The sequence below is a fragment of the Sinocyclocheilus rhinocerous genome, unplaced genomic scaffold (assembly GCF_001515625.1).
Source record: "Sinocyclocheilus rhinocerous isolate Xijiao unplaced genomic scaffold, SAMN03320098_v1.1 scaffold477, whole genome shotgun sequence".
NCBI classification, from domain to species: Eukaryota; Metazoa; Chordata; class Actinopteri; order Cypriniformes; family Cyprinidae; genus Sinocyclocheilus; species Sinocyclocheilus rhinocerous.
This window is the reverse complement of record NW_015648673.1, coordinates 235,021-250,942: the sequence shown is the minus strand read 5'-3', so window position 1 is coordinate 250,942 and position 15,922 is coordinate 235,021. Positions and strand designations below refer to the sequence as shown.

The following is a 15,922-nucleotide window of genomic DNA, read 5'->3' as shown; positions in this document are numbered from 1 at the left end:
ATGAGTTATTATAAATATGTTATTTACTCTAGGATGTCTTGGGTTACACGCTTTACACAAAAACAATAGCCTAGAAAAGTTGAATTGTTACAGTTCATTTTAATAAATCATGAATGAAGGTTTTTTTTAATGATATCTCCGTGAAATGTAAAAAAAAGAGTCTCAGCTCATGAATATTAATTAGTGCTGACGCTCATGGGAATCCTCGAAATGGGGAAGTGCGTGTTTTTGAATATTAATTATATTATGATGACGTTTCTTGGTAACCTTCCAATGGCGACGCCACAGCTTATGAATATTCATGAGCCAACCATTGAGCACAGCAGGATTGGTAAAGTGCGGTGAGTATTGAACTTTCCTCCTCAGAGCAGCACGAGCTGTCCCGTCTTGTCATTGAGCAACAATGGGTTCAGTGTGAGCCGATAACAGTGCCAGAGCCTGCTGGCACACATCGACAAACACCACCTTTTTATTCTGAGCTGGACTGATCCATAAGGAAGATGAGTCTTTTCAACTGGGTTTATCTGTCGCTGCAGGAGTCTGAGAGAAACGCTGAGCCTGATGGGAACTACAGCATCAAGCCAAAGGAGGATCTGGACTCGCACCTCAACTCCAGCATCAGCAGCAGCTTCACTCACGAGCGCACGGAGGTGATGACGTCACCACAGCCTCACTGATGCTGTCTGTCTGCTATCTATCTATCTATCTATCTATCTATCTATCTATCTATCTAGACAGGAGTTCAGGTGAACTTATCTAGGATCAGATGTAAACTTAGTGATTTGTAAACGTCAGTGTATTGTAAAAGTCATTTATTTTTTGTTTATTGATAACTGTACATATACTGTAAAAACATGTGTTAGGCCTACTGTAACCATAATCTGTGTGTGTATGTGTGTGTGTGTGTGTGTGTGTGTGTCTTGTACATATTACTGTAAGTAGTTGTAGTGCTAACTTTAATATAATTTTTTTTTTTAAGTTAAAAAATTGGCACTTTTTTATTCCATTTTTTTTTTTAAATGTTCATTTAATATTGTTTAATCGATAGTGTAAATGAGCCAGAATCTGTACTTTATATCTTCTATGCTGGAATTTCCAAGATCTGATTATGACTGAAATTGGATACAAATTCAAAATACATCTAAATAAATAAATTGGATAGATAGATAGATAGATGGATAGATAGATGCTTATTTTTCTCTGTGTGTGTTCTTGTACAGTGCCATGATGTTTCTATGAAAGCCACATGTTCAGACAGCTGCATGTGGTCTTGCTATAGTTAGTTATAGTTACTGTAGAGAGATGAACTCAGGTCAACCTGAACAGTTCTGCTCTTTACTAAGCTGTTTAGTTACAAATTACTCTACAAAATTACTAGCTTACTGTTAATTTGGGCTCATGATAATAATGCACAGTCCTTTCAGTAACAAAAACATACCATAGTATTAACGTTTTAGACCACAGCATTGAAAGGGCGTATCATTCAACCACAATTCAACAAAGTTTGTTGCATGTATTAAAGAATTATCCATTACTTTGGTGGTTTAGAAATTGACCAGGCTGAATGGGAATGACTGAACGAAAAGCCACAGTTTTTGCTGAAGAGATTTGAAGCTTTAGTGGTCTGGCTCCACATAAGCAATGTGGGAAAACATCCAAGTTTAGCATTTTTATTATAGGTGCATTAAAAAAAATCAAGGTTCTGTCAAATAATTTACTGAGATATGAGATATGATGAATGCATATCCCTGATGCATGTGAGAATTACACATGCACATAATGTGGCATGTAATGCACATATACTTTTAAATGCTTGTCATTGCAAAACAATTATAAACAATCAAAAGCAGAAATGTATACACAAACGGAATCACTGGCAGTTTAAAGGAAGATTTTTGTGACATATTTTTATCAACAAACAACTGTCTGATACTGAGAGTAACATTTTAAACGTTTATGCTTATGTTCTATGCCCTTATTTTTCTATCTAAACAAGCAAAACTTTACAGTGACTTTACAGCATACTGACACCTACTGGTTTGGAAAAAACACTTAGTAAATACTAAATCAAATTTACATGCTAAGGGCATGTGAAATAATCTGAACTTTAAAAATATTAAAAGAAATTAACAATATGAAATAATAAAAAATAAAACCATATTCAAGAAATTCTGTTTCTTGAAATAAAATAAACAGTTACTGAAATAAAACAAAATATGAAAAACAGACTTATTTGACTTCAGCTAGTTTCCAGAGAACATTACTCATTGTCGTTTAGTTTAACTTGAAGTACTAAAATAACAAAAATACACAACAAAATTGATACAATATTAGGATTAAAGTGAAAAAATAAAATATAAAAATAAAATCTTATTCAAAATATTAACAAAAGCTATAACATTTAGAAAATGATACTAAAAACAGCACTGATTCAAGGTGTATTTGTTTGTCAGTTCATGCATTCCGTGGGAATCGAACCCATAACCTTATATTTCAAGTAGAATTAATATATGACAATGCTTATTATATTCTTTAAAATCTTATTCAGAATATTAACAAAAACTATAATATTAAATAAATAATACTAAAATAACACTGATTCAAGGTATACATTTTATCAGTTCATGCATTCCCTGGAAATCAAACCCATGACATTGTAACCACATATTATATTTCATATAGATTTTAAATATGGTAAGGCTTTTATATATTACATTGAATATTTCATAAAAGTTTAATGTGTTTTTTCTTTCTACAGACTCTGTGTAGCCATTTATATAAGGACTCGTCTCCTTACGGCTCGTTAAACAACATCGTCAAGGGCCTGAGTTTACTGACGGACAGCTTTTCTGACCTCTCGCTGACCTCTGAACCCAGAAAACCCTGCAAGAAACCTCCGCCCAACTACCTGTGCCACCTGTGCTTCAATAAAGGCCACTACGTCAAAGATTGTCCGCAGGTAAACACTCACTGCCTGTCAATCATAATGCACATTTCACAGATATTCTTTTTATTAGACAGTTTTATTAAAACCGTAACAGTGAGACATTTTGTGGAGTTTACAGATTACTTTTTAAAAATTTAAAACAATAACATACAACTGAACTGATGCTCTGGTCACTGTTGGTTAAACCGCATTGCATCCACCAAGCAAAACACCTTAGCAACCACCCAGAACACCCTCGCAAACACATAGCAACCATCCAGAACCTTCTAGCAACATCCTAGCAACCATCCAGAACAGCCTAGTAACCATCTAGCAACGACTCTACAACTGCCTAGAAACCACACAAAACACCCTAAAAAATGCATATCAACACCTTAGCAACCACCCAAGGCAACTGCATAGCAACACCCTAACAACCACCCAGGGTAACCTAGCAACCTCCTAGCAACCGCACAGAACACTCTAGCAATTGCATTGCAACACTCTAGCAACCACTCGGATTACCCTAGCAAGCACCCTGGCAACTGCATAGCAACACCCTAGCAGCCACCCAGAGGACCCTAGGAACCAGTTCTGTGATACCAATGGTGTGATTATTTGACAGTCTTTTAGTGTAACTGACCTGCATTACAAAATTCATTGCAACAAGCACCCCACCCGCATGAGGAGCCGTAATAAACGCCAGATGAAGCATTTGTGTTTATGAAAGATGATCCAATTTCTTGCCTTTCATGACATCATTGGCTGTCAGAGATGAGAAAAAGCCCCTCGACACCAAATCCAGCCAAACACAGATCAGTCAGCCGTGCTTCAGCTCCAGAAACGGAGGGGAAAACCTTTTATAGAAAGATGAAGTGATTTAGATCTTTGCCCTCCACTAAATTTACTGTCACATCATTTTAATTAGTCTCAGGTGACATGAGAGAAAAGATGATAACAAGAGAAGAAACATCCTAAGTACAGGGAAGGACGCTCTTCCGACAGCAGTTTAAAAATGTTTGTGCAAAGCAGATGGATCTGGATCTGACTCTGAGTCTGTGTAGACATTAGCTTAGTTTAATTGAGTTACATGATGATTCCTGCTTTAAATCTAGACAATCAGATTGTGTTCCTAAAGAGCTCAAAACACACTTGTCACTTTAATTTCAAAGCATACGGAAAGAACTTGGAGTTTGGGAGATTCATGTCATTTAGTATATTATTATAAAAGGTATTAAGAGTTTGGATTGAGACAAGAAAATGAGTAGAACTGCATATTCTGCACACATTTGAGCTATTTCTTTGTGTTTTTCTGCAACACTCTAGCAATCATTCAGAACCGCCTATCAACCACACAGAACAGCCTAGCAACTGCATAGCAACCACTCTGGTAACTGCATAGCAACACCCTAACAACCACCCAGAACACCATAACAACTGCATAGCAACATTCTAGCAACCACTCAGAATACTCTAGCAACCACCCAGAACAGCCTAGCAACTGCATAGCAACACCCTAGCAACCACTCTTGCAACTGCATAGTAACACCCTAACAACCACCCAGAACACCATATCAACTGCATAGCAACACCCTAGCAACCACTCTTGCAACTGCATAGTAACACCCTAACAACCACCCAGAACACCATATCAACTGCATAGCAACACCCTAGCAACCACCCTAGCAACTGCATAGCAACCATTCTGGTAACTGCATAGCAACACCCTAACAACCACCCAGAACATCATAACAACTGCATAGCAACACCCTAGCAACCACCCTGTCATCTGCATAGCAACACCCTAGCAACCACCTAACAACCCCCCAGCATACCTTAGCAACACCCAGAATACCTTAGCAACTGCCTAGCAACACCCTAGCAACCACACAGAAAAAACACAGCTTTATTTAAATTCCAAGGATTTCAGATTTTCCCATCCCTAAATGCTATTCTCTGGTTAGTCACTTCACATGTTGGTCAGATGATCTCTGCATGACAGCTGATGCCGCAGAACATCACACATTTTATTGATGTAGCTAAACAACCATCCGTAATAACACATCTGCTCTGATTTTATATGCTATATATATGCATTATTAATATCAATAAAGAGTCACTATTACAGAATCCTCAGACCTACAGCTCTGATCTGCCACCATCTGTGTTCAGATGAGATCTGATGACATTTATGACACAAAACATCTCCGTATGTCGGTGTGTTCACCTCACACATCTCTGCTCCAGGAGTAGGTGGGAATTTTTCATCCAGATGTTTAGTTGTTTTTGTTTTGCCTGCCCACCTGTCAGCGTCCGTCTCACTGAAACCCAACACTGAATCACAGCTGGACACGTCTGGCCGAGCTGCCGCAAAGACCTGAAGAATACAAGGCAACTCCTTATGACAGTTTTGCACAGTGCTTTGCCTGCTTTAATATTTAAACATGTAATATAATGTGGTGCGCATAAAATACAATCAGGACTTTGCAATGCAATGCAATGCAGTGCAATAAACTAAACAAAAATGAAATAAAATGCATTTAATTCAGCTTTATTAAATGTAATGTGATATATTTTATGGCTTGATGGACAAATATTAATTAAGAAAAAAGTAAAACAAAATTTCCTAACATCCAAAAAAACATCCAGGTTTTCATTAGTAGATGGTCTGTTTTCATCTCTGATTTGGATAGTTTGAGGTTCAAATCATCAGTTATAGTTCAACTATGTAACCGCCTAACTGGTGAGTAACTTTTTATTTACTCGCCAATTTTACTTTGCAAGAGTTGGTTTTGGACCCTGAATATAAAACTGACACAAATCTGCTCCTCATTAAAGTAATGACTCTGAGTCACTAATATAGTAAACTCTACTGACCTTTCACAGTATGCTATATTTTAGCAGTAATCCTATAAACCAGTATCTTCTTTCCTCAAAGTGATCAAATATACCTGAAGAAGTTTAAACTGCTGAAGACATCTGTTGTTTCTGCAGGTAGTCGTGAAACTGATCCTCAAAATTCAATTAGAAGCATACTTCACACACGTACATGAACGTCTAGCTACACAAGCTCAATTATAATACAAAATCATTCAGAACACAAGTCATAATACTTACTTTCAAAAGTAAAGCAGCAGATTGAATGTTTTACTGAGCAAGTTATATAGCCATGTTGCTAGAAATTAAAAAAATAGCATCTGGTTTAAAGGCACAGACGTTAAACTTGAGTACTATAATGCAAGAATGCATGTTAAGGGTGTTCAATGGGAAATGCATCTGTGTTTGTTTACGTGTGTGAAGTATGTTTCTGGCAGTTTGAAGCATGAAGTTTAACTGATCTCATTAAAGCAGAACAGCCATTAAACTTCTGGGTGTAACCAAATCTAGAGACCAGAATATGAGACTTTTAAGTGGGTTCTGTTGACTTGAGCTAGTAAGCAGCCACCTAGCAACCACATAACAACATACTAGCAACCAATCAAATCTCCATAGCACTGAGTTTTGTACAATGAGTGTTAATGTGAGAGGGTGAGCACATTTTCAGCACATTTTCATTTTTGGGTGAACTGTTCCTTTAACAGTTTGTCACAGTGTTTTATTCAGTTAAACCACTCTGATAATGTAAAACATCATCTGTGTAGGAAAACCCACAGAACTCTGAATTTAAGCCAGAACACAGAGAATGTAAATCTGTCATGCTGTGGGACGGACAGGAATGACACGAGTAGGTGTTTGACAGAGACGTTACTGTACTACAGATACTGTCAGATGTCCAACACCATAAAAATATCATAACAGAAGTCCATACAATTTGTGCCTTAACAAAATTTCTTAATAAATTAAAAAAATGTAATATAATGTCAGGGTTTGACCACTGTAGTACCTGCAGTGCAACTATAAAAACAGCAATGTTTAAGAGCATATAAAAAATATGTATAAAATATAACTCCATATATAATGCATGCACTCACACTTTGGCGTTCTTGTAAGGCTGGTTCACTGCCATCAGTGAGGTGTGTCGATTTAATTTATTGCATGCAGAGCAAATGTTGGCTGTGGAAATGCAGGTTTTTGGACATATTAAAGGTTTAAAAAGTGTTATTGAAGAACACAGCCAGAAAAAATGGATCTCACAATAACTGTAAATTCATAAAACGTGTTTAAAATTCTTTACCTGGAGGAATAATAATATTTCTCCTTCATTGTTAAAGCAATGTAAAGGAGTTTATTGTAATGTTTTACTGAGGTATCAACTTTGTCTCAGATGTTTCTGTTAAAAATTCCTAAGGAGAAATAAGATTTCTTTTAAAAGGTTAGAAATACAGAAGCGTTCAAAAGTTTGTGGTTGGTACGATTTTTTTATGTCTTCAAAAGAAGACTCACAGAGGCTGCATTTAATTGATCAAAAATACAATAAAAACAGTAATATTGTGAAAAAGTATTACAATGTAAAGTAGCTGTTTTCTATGTGAATATCTGTTAAACTGTAATTTATTTCTGTGATGCGCAGCTGAATTTTCAGCATCATTACTCCAGTCTTCAGTGTCACATGATCTTCAGAAATCATTCTAATATGCTGCTTTGCTGCTCAAGAAACATTTCTGATTATTATCAATGTTGAACACAGTTGTGCTGCACAATATTTTTGTGGAAACTGATACATTTAATTCTTAAGAATTATTTGATGAACAGAAAGTTCAAAAGAACAGCATTTATTTGAAATAGAAATATTTTGTAACATTATAAATGTCTTTATTTGCACTTTTTATCAATTTAATGCATCCTTGATGAATAAAAAATCCTACTTTACTAAGTGTACTTTCTCTGAATTACTAGTCCTTGTGAGTGTAGCTCAGTAAAGTCAAAAACAGCATGTTCATGCTCCTCGGTGTCTTTAATGAGAGGCGTGAACTGGATTTGATGGGGTCTGAAAAGGGCTGTTGGGAAATCTTAAACTGACACTTAAACATATGGCTCTGAATTACAGCACTGTGTCAGATTTCCATCAGGAGCCACTCCCAGAGTGCACTGCAACACATTTAAGATGCATTATGGGACATTTTAAGCTCATGCAGAATGTGCCACACCTACTTACAAAAACATAGTATAAATTTTAAAATTTGCTTAGGAAAATAAGTGTTTGCTCATGCAAAACATAAATAATTATTTTCTATAGAGTTATGCTGAGTGGTTTTTAAACATTTACAATGACTTCTTTATTACCGGCATCAACTACAATGATTTTAGCATCTAAAATGAGTATGCTACACCACTAGTAATGATGGTCTAAACAAATGAAAACAATGACAGATTGCTTCTACTGTTAGAAAACGTTCTAGTGTTCTGATACATCAGTGCAGACGTCTCTGCTGCGCCGCTGCTATCAGTGCAATATTTCCGTACTGAATTGCAACTGGTCTGTTTTATCCATATACGTAGCTGCTTTAAAACAATCGCTGATTGTAAGATTTCTATAAAAGAAATTAATGAATGCTTTTATTAATCACGGATGCATTAAATTGATCAAAAGTGGCAGTTGAGACATTTATAATGTTACAAAAGATTTCAAATAAATGCTGTTCTTTTTAACTTTCCATTCATCTGTGAATCCTGAAAAATAAAATGTATGACCGTTTCTACAGAAATGTTGCACAGCACAACTGTTTTCAACATTGATGATAATCAGAAATGTTTCTTGAGCAGCAAATCAGCATATTAGAATGATTTCTGAAGATCATGTGACACTGAAGACTGGAGTAATGATGCTGAAAATTCAGCTGCCCATCGTAGGGATAAATTACATTTGAACAGATATTCACTTAGAAAACAGCTGTTTTACATTGTGTACTTATTTATTTATATTGCGATATGACCAGGAACAAATAATAGATTCATGAGACCAAAGATTGCCTGTTAGATATACTCAAAACGGATGATATCTCATGATATCCTCATAGGAATAAATTACATTTTAACAGATATTCACATAGAAAACATACGTTTTTTGAAAATCTATGCATGCAGAAAGTTTCCTGTGAGGGGTAGGTTTAGGGGTAGGGTTGGTGTAGGGCAATAGAATATACGGTCTGTACAGTAGAAAAACCATTACGCCTATGGAGAGTCCCCACAAGGATAGCTGACCAGACAAGAGTGTGTGTGTGTGTGTGTGTGTTTGACTCACATTTCCAGAAACTCCTGCAGCTGGACTCGATGATGATGACGATGACGGCTCCTCCAAAGTATTCATCATATAGAGCGGGGTTACAGGGGCCCCTCAGCGAATAAACTCTGAGAGCCCATGATCTGTACTGTAAAAAAGCTATTTGATTCAATGCAATTCGATGCATCTTGAATTTTAGTTTCTGCTGTCTTACAAAAAGTCTTTAGTAACACTACTTTGTTTGCAACTTTTTTTTCTCGCAATCTCAAGTTTATATTTCGCAATTCTGAATTATATCTTGCAATTTTGACTTTTTTTCTTGCAGTTCTGTTTATATTTTGCAATTCTATTTTTCTCTGAATTCTGGGTTTATATCTTGTAATTTTGAGTTTTTTTCTGAGAAGTCTCTGTTTATATCTTGCAATTCTGAATTTTTTGTTTATGCCACGGTATAAAAAATGTACAGTATGTGTGACTTTTGGCTTTTCTTATCAGAATTGCAGGTTTATATTTTGACTTTTTTCTTGGAATGGCAAGAAAAAAAGTCAGAATTGTGAGAAAAAAAGTTGCAATTACTACTTTTTACTCCGTGGCGGAAATCAGCTTGCATCGTTCACTTGAAAAGGAAAATTCTCTCGTCATTTGCTATCCATTGTGTCGCTTTCTCTTGTAATAAAACAAATGGAAATGTTTAATAGAATAACCGTGTTTAATTCGCAGTAGTAGATCAAGGTCAGTTTTTAATATGCCGTATGAATCACAGGTGTTCGGACATCCTACAAATCAAGCTACATTTTTTTTATTTTTTGGAAAGAAAGAAATGTATACTTTTATTCAGCGAGGATGCATTAAATTTATCAAAAGTGACAGTAAAGACATTTATAATGATACAAAAGATTTCTATTTGAAATAAATGCTGTTCTTTTGAACTTTCTATTCACATGGTGGTCGTCTTTTCATATAAACTTTCATATAAACACATTTTTTGGTGTGTATGTATTATGGGTTTATGTGTTTGAGTTAGGTTGAGTATAGGGTTAATTATAAATCTGGTCGGTCGGTGGGTCCCTCCCTCAAATTTATCGTGTAGTTTGCCTCCTTAGTTTTGGGGAGATGGTTACATTATTGTTAACCAAAACTAAATCTAAAACCATTTAAAAAGAAAATGTCATTACTTGAAATAAAATAAATATTAACTGAAATAAAATATAAAAAATTAATTAATAAATTAAGCCAAGGATGCATTTAAAAGATGAAGTATTAAAATAAACAAAATAAACTACATAAAACTAAACTGTAATAAAAGCTAGACATTAAAAACAAAGTATGAAAAATGACAAAAAAAAATACAAAAACTTTAACTAAAGTTAAATTGAAAACATAAAATATGACAAAAAGTATATCCAAAATAAATAACAAATTGCACTGCACTGCTTTCATATATAGTAAATTTCACAATCACCCATTCACAATTAAACTGATTGGTTGTTTCTCAAGAGTTGTTGTGAAGCAGCAGTGAAGGTGAATGAAGTGAGCAGCAGGTGCTTTCTATGAGTGACGTGAGAGGATCAGATGTGTCTGATTAAAGCAGAGCAATGCCTGTAATCATAATCATAATCATACCCACACAGGCCCGAACCCGTCCAACTCCGAGGGGCAAATCAGAGCTCTGGACAACACCGGGTCTGGAACGATTAGAGATGCATCATGAATGATTTCAGGATTCTCAGTGATCCTGAGCCAATCGCAGACACACTCATCCTGACTAAACACCCCTAATAACCGCGGTAAAGACCTCCGGCAAACAGCTGACATTCGATTAAGAAGCTTCATCCAAACAGATCTGTGAAGTAAATCTGAAACAGACCTGAAAGAGAGGAAGACAGTTTGCACTGATATCCACTGCAGCACGGACAATGTTACATTTTGAATCCCAACACAGTTCAGAATGTTACATTAAACATTCCAATGCGACAAAACTGTAACAATGTACCAGTGCAACATCACTGACGGAAAACATCATTAAATTAAACATCAAACCAAAAACCTCACACATCTGACAAGATATTGTGAAATATTTATAACAATTTAGGAACAGCTGTTTTCTGTGTGAATATCTGTTAAACTGTAATGTATTTCTGTGATGCGCAGCTGTATTTTCAGCATCATTACTCCAGTCTTCAGGGTCACATGATCTTCAGAAATCATTCTAATATGCTGATTTGCTGCTCAAGAAACATTTCTGATTATTATCAATGTTAAAAACACTTAATATTTTTGTGAAAACTGTGATGCATTTGATCTTTCAGGATTCACAGATGAATAAAAAAAAGTTCAAAAGAACAGCATTTATTTGAAATAGAACTCTTTTGTAACATTATAAATGTTATTACTGTCACTTTTAATCAGTTTAATGCATCTTTACTGAATTAAAGTATTATTAAAAAATGATTAAATCTTGCTGACCCCAATCTTTTGAATGTTAGTGTTTACTTGATTTTTGCATCTGTTTGTATGACTCTCATCTACTGATGATCTAACAGTGGTTTTCTGGGCAGGCTCGTCCTAAAGGAGAGGGTCTGACGCCGTATCAGGGGAAGAAGAGGTGTTTCGGCGAGTACAAGTGTCCCAAATGCAAGAGGAAGTGGATGAGTGGAAACTCTTGGGCCAACATGGGTCAGGAGTGCATCAAATGCCACATCAACGTCTATCCTCACAAACAGGTGAACAGATGCTAGAAAACAGCCGGCGTTATAGATCTGCGTTTCACATCCTTACAAACAGTCTTATTTTAGTAGCATTGAGTTTCTGATCATATTTTTGTTTTCACTTTAAGTTTAGATAATGTTTTACTGATATTGTTTAGTGTCATTTCATTTATTTTGTTTGAAGTACAAAAATATCTTTGGTTTTATTTTTACTTAACTATAACAACCCTGGCTTAAAACAAGATACTTTAACAAAATGACATGAGATTTAACAACCGAATTATTGTTTACCCCACTGGCAAATGATTTAACGTGTAAATCTAACAAAACGTTTCTGCTTAAAACAGGAAAAAAAACAATTGATCAGTTTAATGCAATTGAATGCTTCTTGCTTTAAGGATATTTTTACCGGGAAACAAGACAAAGATATTGATTTGTGCGCTTTGTTTTTGTCTCGTCTAAATAAACCCAAGCACAACCCAAGGGCCTCTGGGTGAATGTTTGGATCCTTTCTGCTCGCTTTACTGAAGCGTCTGTACAAAACGAGCTGGGAAGCGTTAAAGCTGGAGAGCATGTGTTCGTTATTAACTCCAGCAAGAGAAGGAGACAGTTCTTCACTGGTAGATGTAACAGTGTTGTTTTGACTCAAGATAAAGCTACTTTTGCTGGTTGTTTGGCAGGTTCTGAAGTTCTGAAGCTGCTAGAAAACAGTCGATGAAGCTCTCTTCAATGCTTCGGACTTCTCTTTTTCCTTGAATGTTCACCACATGTTCTTCTGTATTGTCATTTGTTCTTTTGGCTGCTTTTTGACCTGATAAACGCTGTCCTGTGATTGTCAGCGTCCTCTGGAGAAACCCGACGGTCTGGACGTATCGGACCAGAGCAAAGAACATCCTCAGCATCTGTGTGAGAAGTGTAAGGAGCTCGGATACTACTGCCGTCGCGTTCAGTGACCTCTGACCCCCGAAGACGCCCGTCACGCCAGCATCGCAGTGTTCACCGATTCCTCACCGACTGTGCTGCGGGTAAATATGAGTATGCAGGTTGAAAATGACTTTTTGAATCATACAATAAGTGGTTGTTAATGTAAACAACCATAATTAAAACTCACGTTCACAGGAGACAGTTATGATTAAATCACTTACCCACCTCGATTAATTTAGTTCAGTGCATGACTGTGTAAACAAAAAAATAATAATTATCTCAGTTATTTTGAAATGATTCTCTGTGGTAATCAACATTAGGCCACAACTCACTGCTGATATTTTATGAAACCTTTAAATATAAAAAATTTCATTCAAATCGACCCTCAATTTAGCAGCTTTTAATGCACCGTTCAGACTGATATATATGTACTTAATGGTGCAAGTACTGGATATTTGATATCAGGTTAGTTGCTGTGAATTCACACGATGTGAAAACGTGAAATATTCTTCTAAAGCATTTAATAAAACACATTTCAGGGCAATAGTTTACAGGCAGGGCATCAATGTCAAATGAATTTGATGTAAAGTCTGGACTAATGTCAGTGGCTCATTCCTGTTCTTCAGAAGCCGTTTAACTCCTTTTCAGAATAAATACTGGATATTTACACAATAATGAGATGAAATGATATTCAAAGATCTGATGTTAATCACCGAGTGAGAGATCGACACAGAACATCACAGAATCCACTGACAATCAAACACTTACTGATGTTTGTGCTGCTGAGTTCCCTCCAAAACGATGTCACTTCCTGTAGGGTGATGTCATCAAGGAAATGGAATTTGTGATTTTATGAAAGACTAACAGGATGGAAAGTGATACTGAGGAACTATAAATTGACGATGAATTAAAATAATGTTGTCGTCATTAAAATATTTTGATAATTTCTGAATTTCTAAAATTTTTTTTTTTTTTAAAGATTTAATATTCACCCCATATTAGCTTCATTGAGAAATTGTGCTCAGTGAAAACTGTTATGTTTTGCATTTTTAAATAGTGATTTTCCAGCATATATGATGGTCACGAGAACAGAACATGAATGACCTGATCAGCCTTCTGCATATTAAATGCATTAATATCTCTGATTCTCATTGTGATGCTGTATAAGCTACATGGTTTGTCAGTGTAATTGCTCAAAAGGCGTTTCAAATCATTCTGACAATAGGATGCCGTTATGAAAATTTTGATAGCTCTTATTTTCTACATTTTGCATATTGTGTGATTTTATGACGCATCACTAAAGTGCCTGTTCATCACAAAGATGTTTGTGTATTTGGGTAAAAATATGAACAATAATAGTGACCGCAATAGAGATCAGAACATTAACAGTATTAATACTGTAGGCTTACTCGAAGGTACTTATACAATGTGATGTTCGTTTATTCTGAATGAAGTCTATGCCTGTGTTTTTGAAAAATGCTTTATAATATCTCATATTCAGTGGCCTCTGAAAGATGCAAAAAACCACTGCCTGTTCTGAATGGATAAAATGATCAAATGTTGAAAACGAAGACCAAAAGCATTATTTTTTGGTGTTTTTAAATATCTCTGGATGACTGTGCGTGTGCATGCGTGTTGTGTTCGCTTATAATTTTCAAATGCAAAACCAATTTGTAAGACTGAAGTGCATTTGGTTTTAAACCGGCTTCAAACACAAACCTGAGAAATGTGAACGCCGATTCAGTTGATCTAACTGCTTCAAGATCTTTTTCTTAAAGCACTTGATGTACACGAGGGACAGTAACTCAGACTGTGGACCTGAAATGTGCCTTATGCACGCTCTCACGGCTCTCTCTCAAGAGCAGATCAATCTGTACATACAAATAAACTACTAAAACATCACGTCTTATTGCTCTCGGCTTTATTAATCAAACTCAGGTGATGAATACTACAGCACACTGGCCATAATTCATGCATGAGAACCAGAGGTCTCAGTCCAGATTAAACACTATTATTACCTGAGAATGATGTTAAAAATGACATTTGTTCACAGTGGATGTTACTGTAAAGGAATATTGCATGTAAAAACGATCGTTATGACAATATTTACTCATCCTCTTGTCATTTCAAACCCATAGATTGTGTAATTTTTCCTTGGAATACAAAATCTGTTTTTCTGCACAAAAACATTTCATAGTGACCGCAGCTTTAAAATTGCATGACTTTTGAAAACTATAATATAAGAGCCTTTATGCTGTTTTTTGGCCTTTTGGGTCACTGTGAATTGTTGCTATATGGAAAAGAACATCTTGCACCTTTTGTGTTGCATGGGAATTTTTAACATCACACGGCTTTGCAGAGACTCGAGAGCGAGTAAATAAAGGCTATTCCTTTAACCCGAAAGTGTCTGAGTTTCACATTATGGAGCTGGAGGCTCTTCTGAACATGGAGTAGTCTGAATGAATCTGCAGCAGGACCGTAGAAACGACTGCTGATTACTGGAGCTCCCCGCAGTCGGTGACGCTGATTCTCTTGGCGGTTCTTCCCGAGCGAGAGCCGAGCTCCTCCACCTTCCTCACCACATCCATCCCGTCTTTAACGCTGCCGAACACCACGTGCCGCCCATCCAGCCTGGAAAACACACACACACTCACATCATCACATTCACAGGAAATGACAGCGGATTCATGAAGACGATTATCGTACCACTCGGTTTTGACGGTGCATATGAAGAACTGGGATCCGTTGGTGTTGGGTCCGGCGTTAGCCATGGACAGGATACCTGAACACACAAAGAAAACATTAGGAGTAACTGTATGGGTCATAACTAGTTCTCAACCGTGTTTAAATGGCTGATGCTGATTTAAACGCATATTTGTGAGTCATCATCATTTGTAAGTCGCTTTGGATAAAAGCGTCTGCTAAATGACTAAATGTAAATTTGCATACAAACACATATTATTACATATATTATACAATATTTACATCACAAAAAAGATCCTAATAATTAAAATATTTTTATTATAATAATTATAAAAATTAAAACAATTATAAACTAATGCTTTAAAACAGTAGTAAGTAAAAATAAGAAAGCAGTGTCATTTTAGTATTATTTATATACTATTAATGTATATTATTAAGAACAAAATTGTTGTTTAATCATATATTAATATTTATACAACTAGGTTATATATATATATATTT

General features: G+C 35.8%; 2 protein-coding genes and 1 long non-coding RNA gene across 3 annotated transcripts in view; 1 reads left to right on the top strand and 2 right to left on the bottom strand.

Moving 5' to 3' along the window:
- Window positions 1–498: 498 nt before the first annotated feature.
- On the top strand, window positions 499–12,809 carry LOC107710200 (zinc finger CCHC domain-containing protein 24-like). The gene is made up of 4 exons (XM_016514940.1): window positions 499–650; window positions 2,759–2,959; window positions 11,645–11,809; window positions 12,634–12,809. Exons 1-4 carry the CDS (start codon window positions 501–503, stop codon window positions 12,745–12,747), a joined length of 630 nt encoding a protein of 209 aa, XP_016370426.1. The 5' UTR covers window positions 499–500; the 3' UTR covers window positions 12,748–12,809.
- LOC107710201 (uncharacterized) lies at window positions 12,735–13,758 on the bottom strand. Its single transcript, XR_001636567.1, has 3 exons — window positions 13,487–13,758; window positions 12,944–12,969; window positions 12,735–12,813 (listed from the first exon to the last, which is right to left on the bottom strand). It is a non-coding gene; the product is annotated as an uncharacterized LOC107710201 (long non-coding RNA).
- Window positions 13,759–14,617: 859 nt separating this feature from the next.
- LOC107710202 (peptidyl-prolyl cis-trans isomerase A-like) overlaps window positions 14,618–15,922 on the bottom strand; it is a 4,395-nt gene continuing 3,090 nt past the window's right edge. The window contains exons 5-6 of the mRNA XM_016514942.1: window positions 15,425–15,500; window positions 14,618–15,349 (exon numbers count right to left, since the gene is read on the bottom strand). Of these exons, the coding sequence (XP_016370428.1) occupies window positions 15,214–15,349; window positions 15,425–15,500 (212 nt within the window). The 3' untranslated portion in view covers window positions 14,618–15,213. The remainder of the gene's footprint in view (window positions 15,350–15,424; window positions 15,501–15,922) is intronic.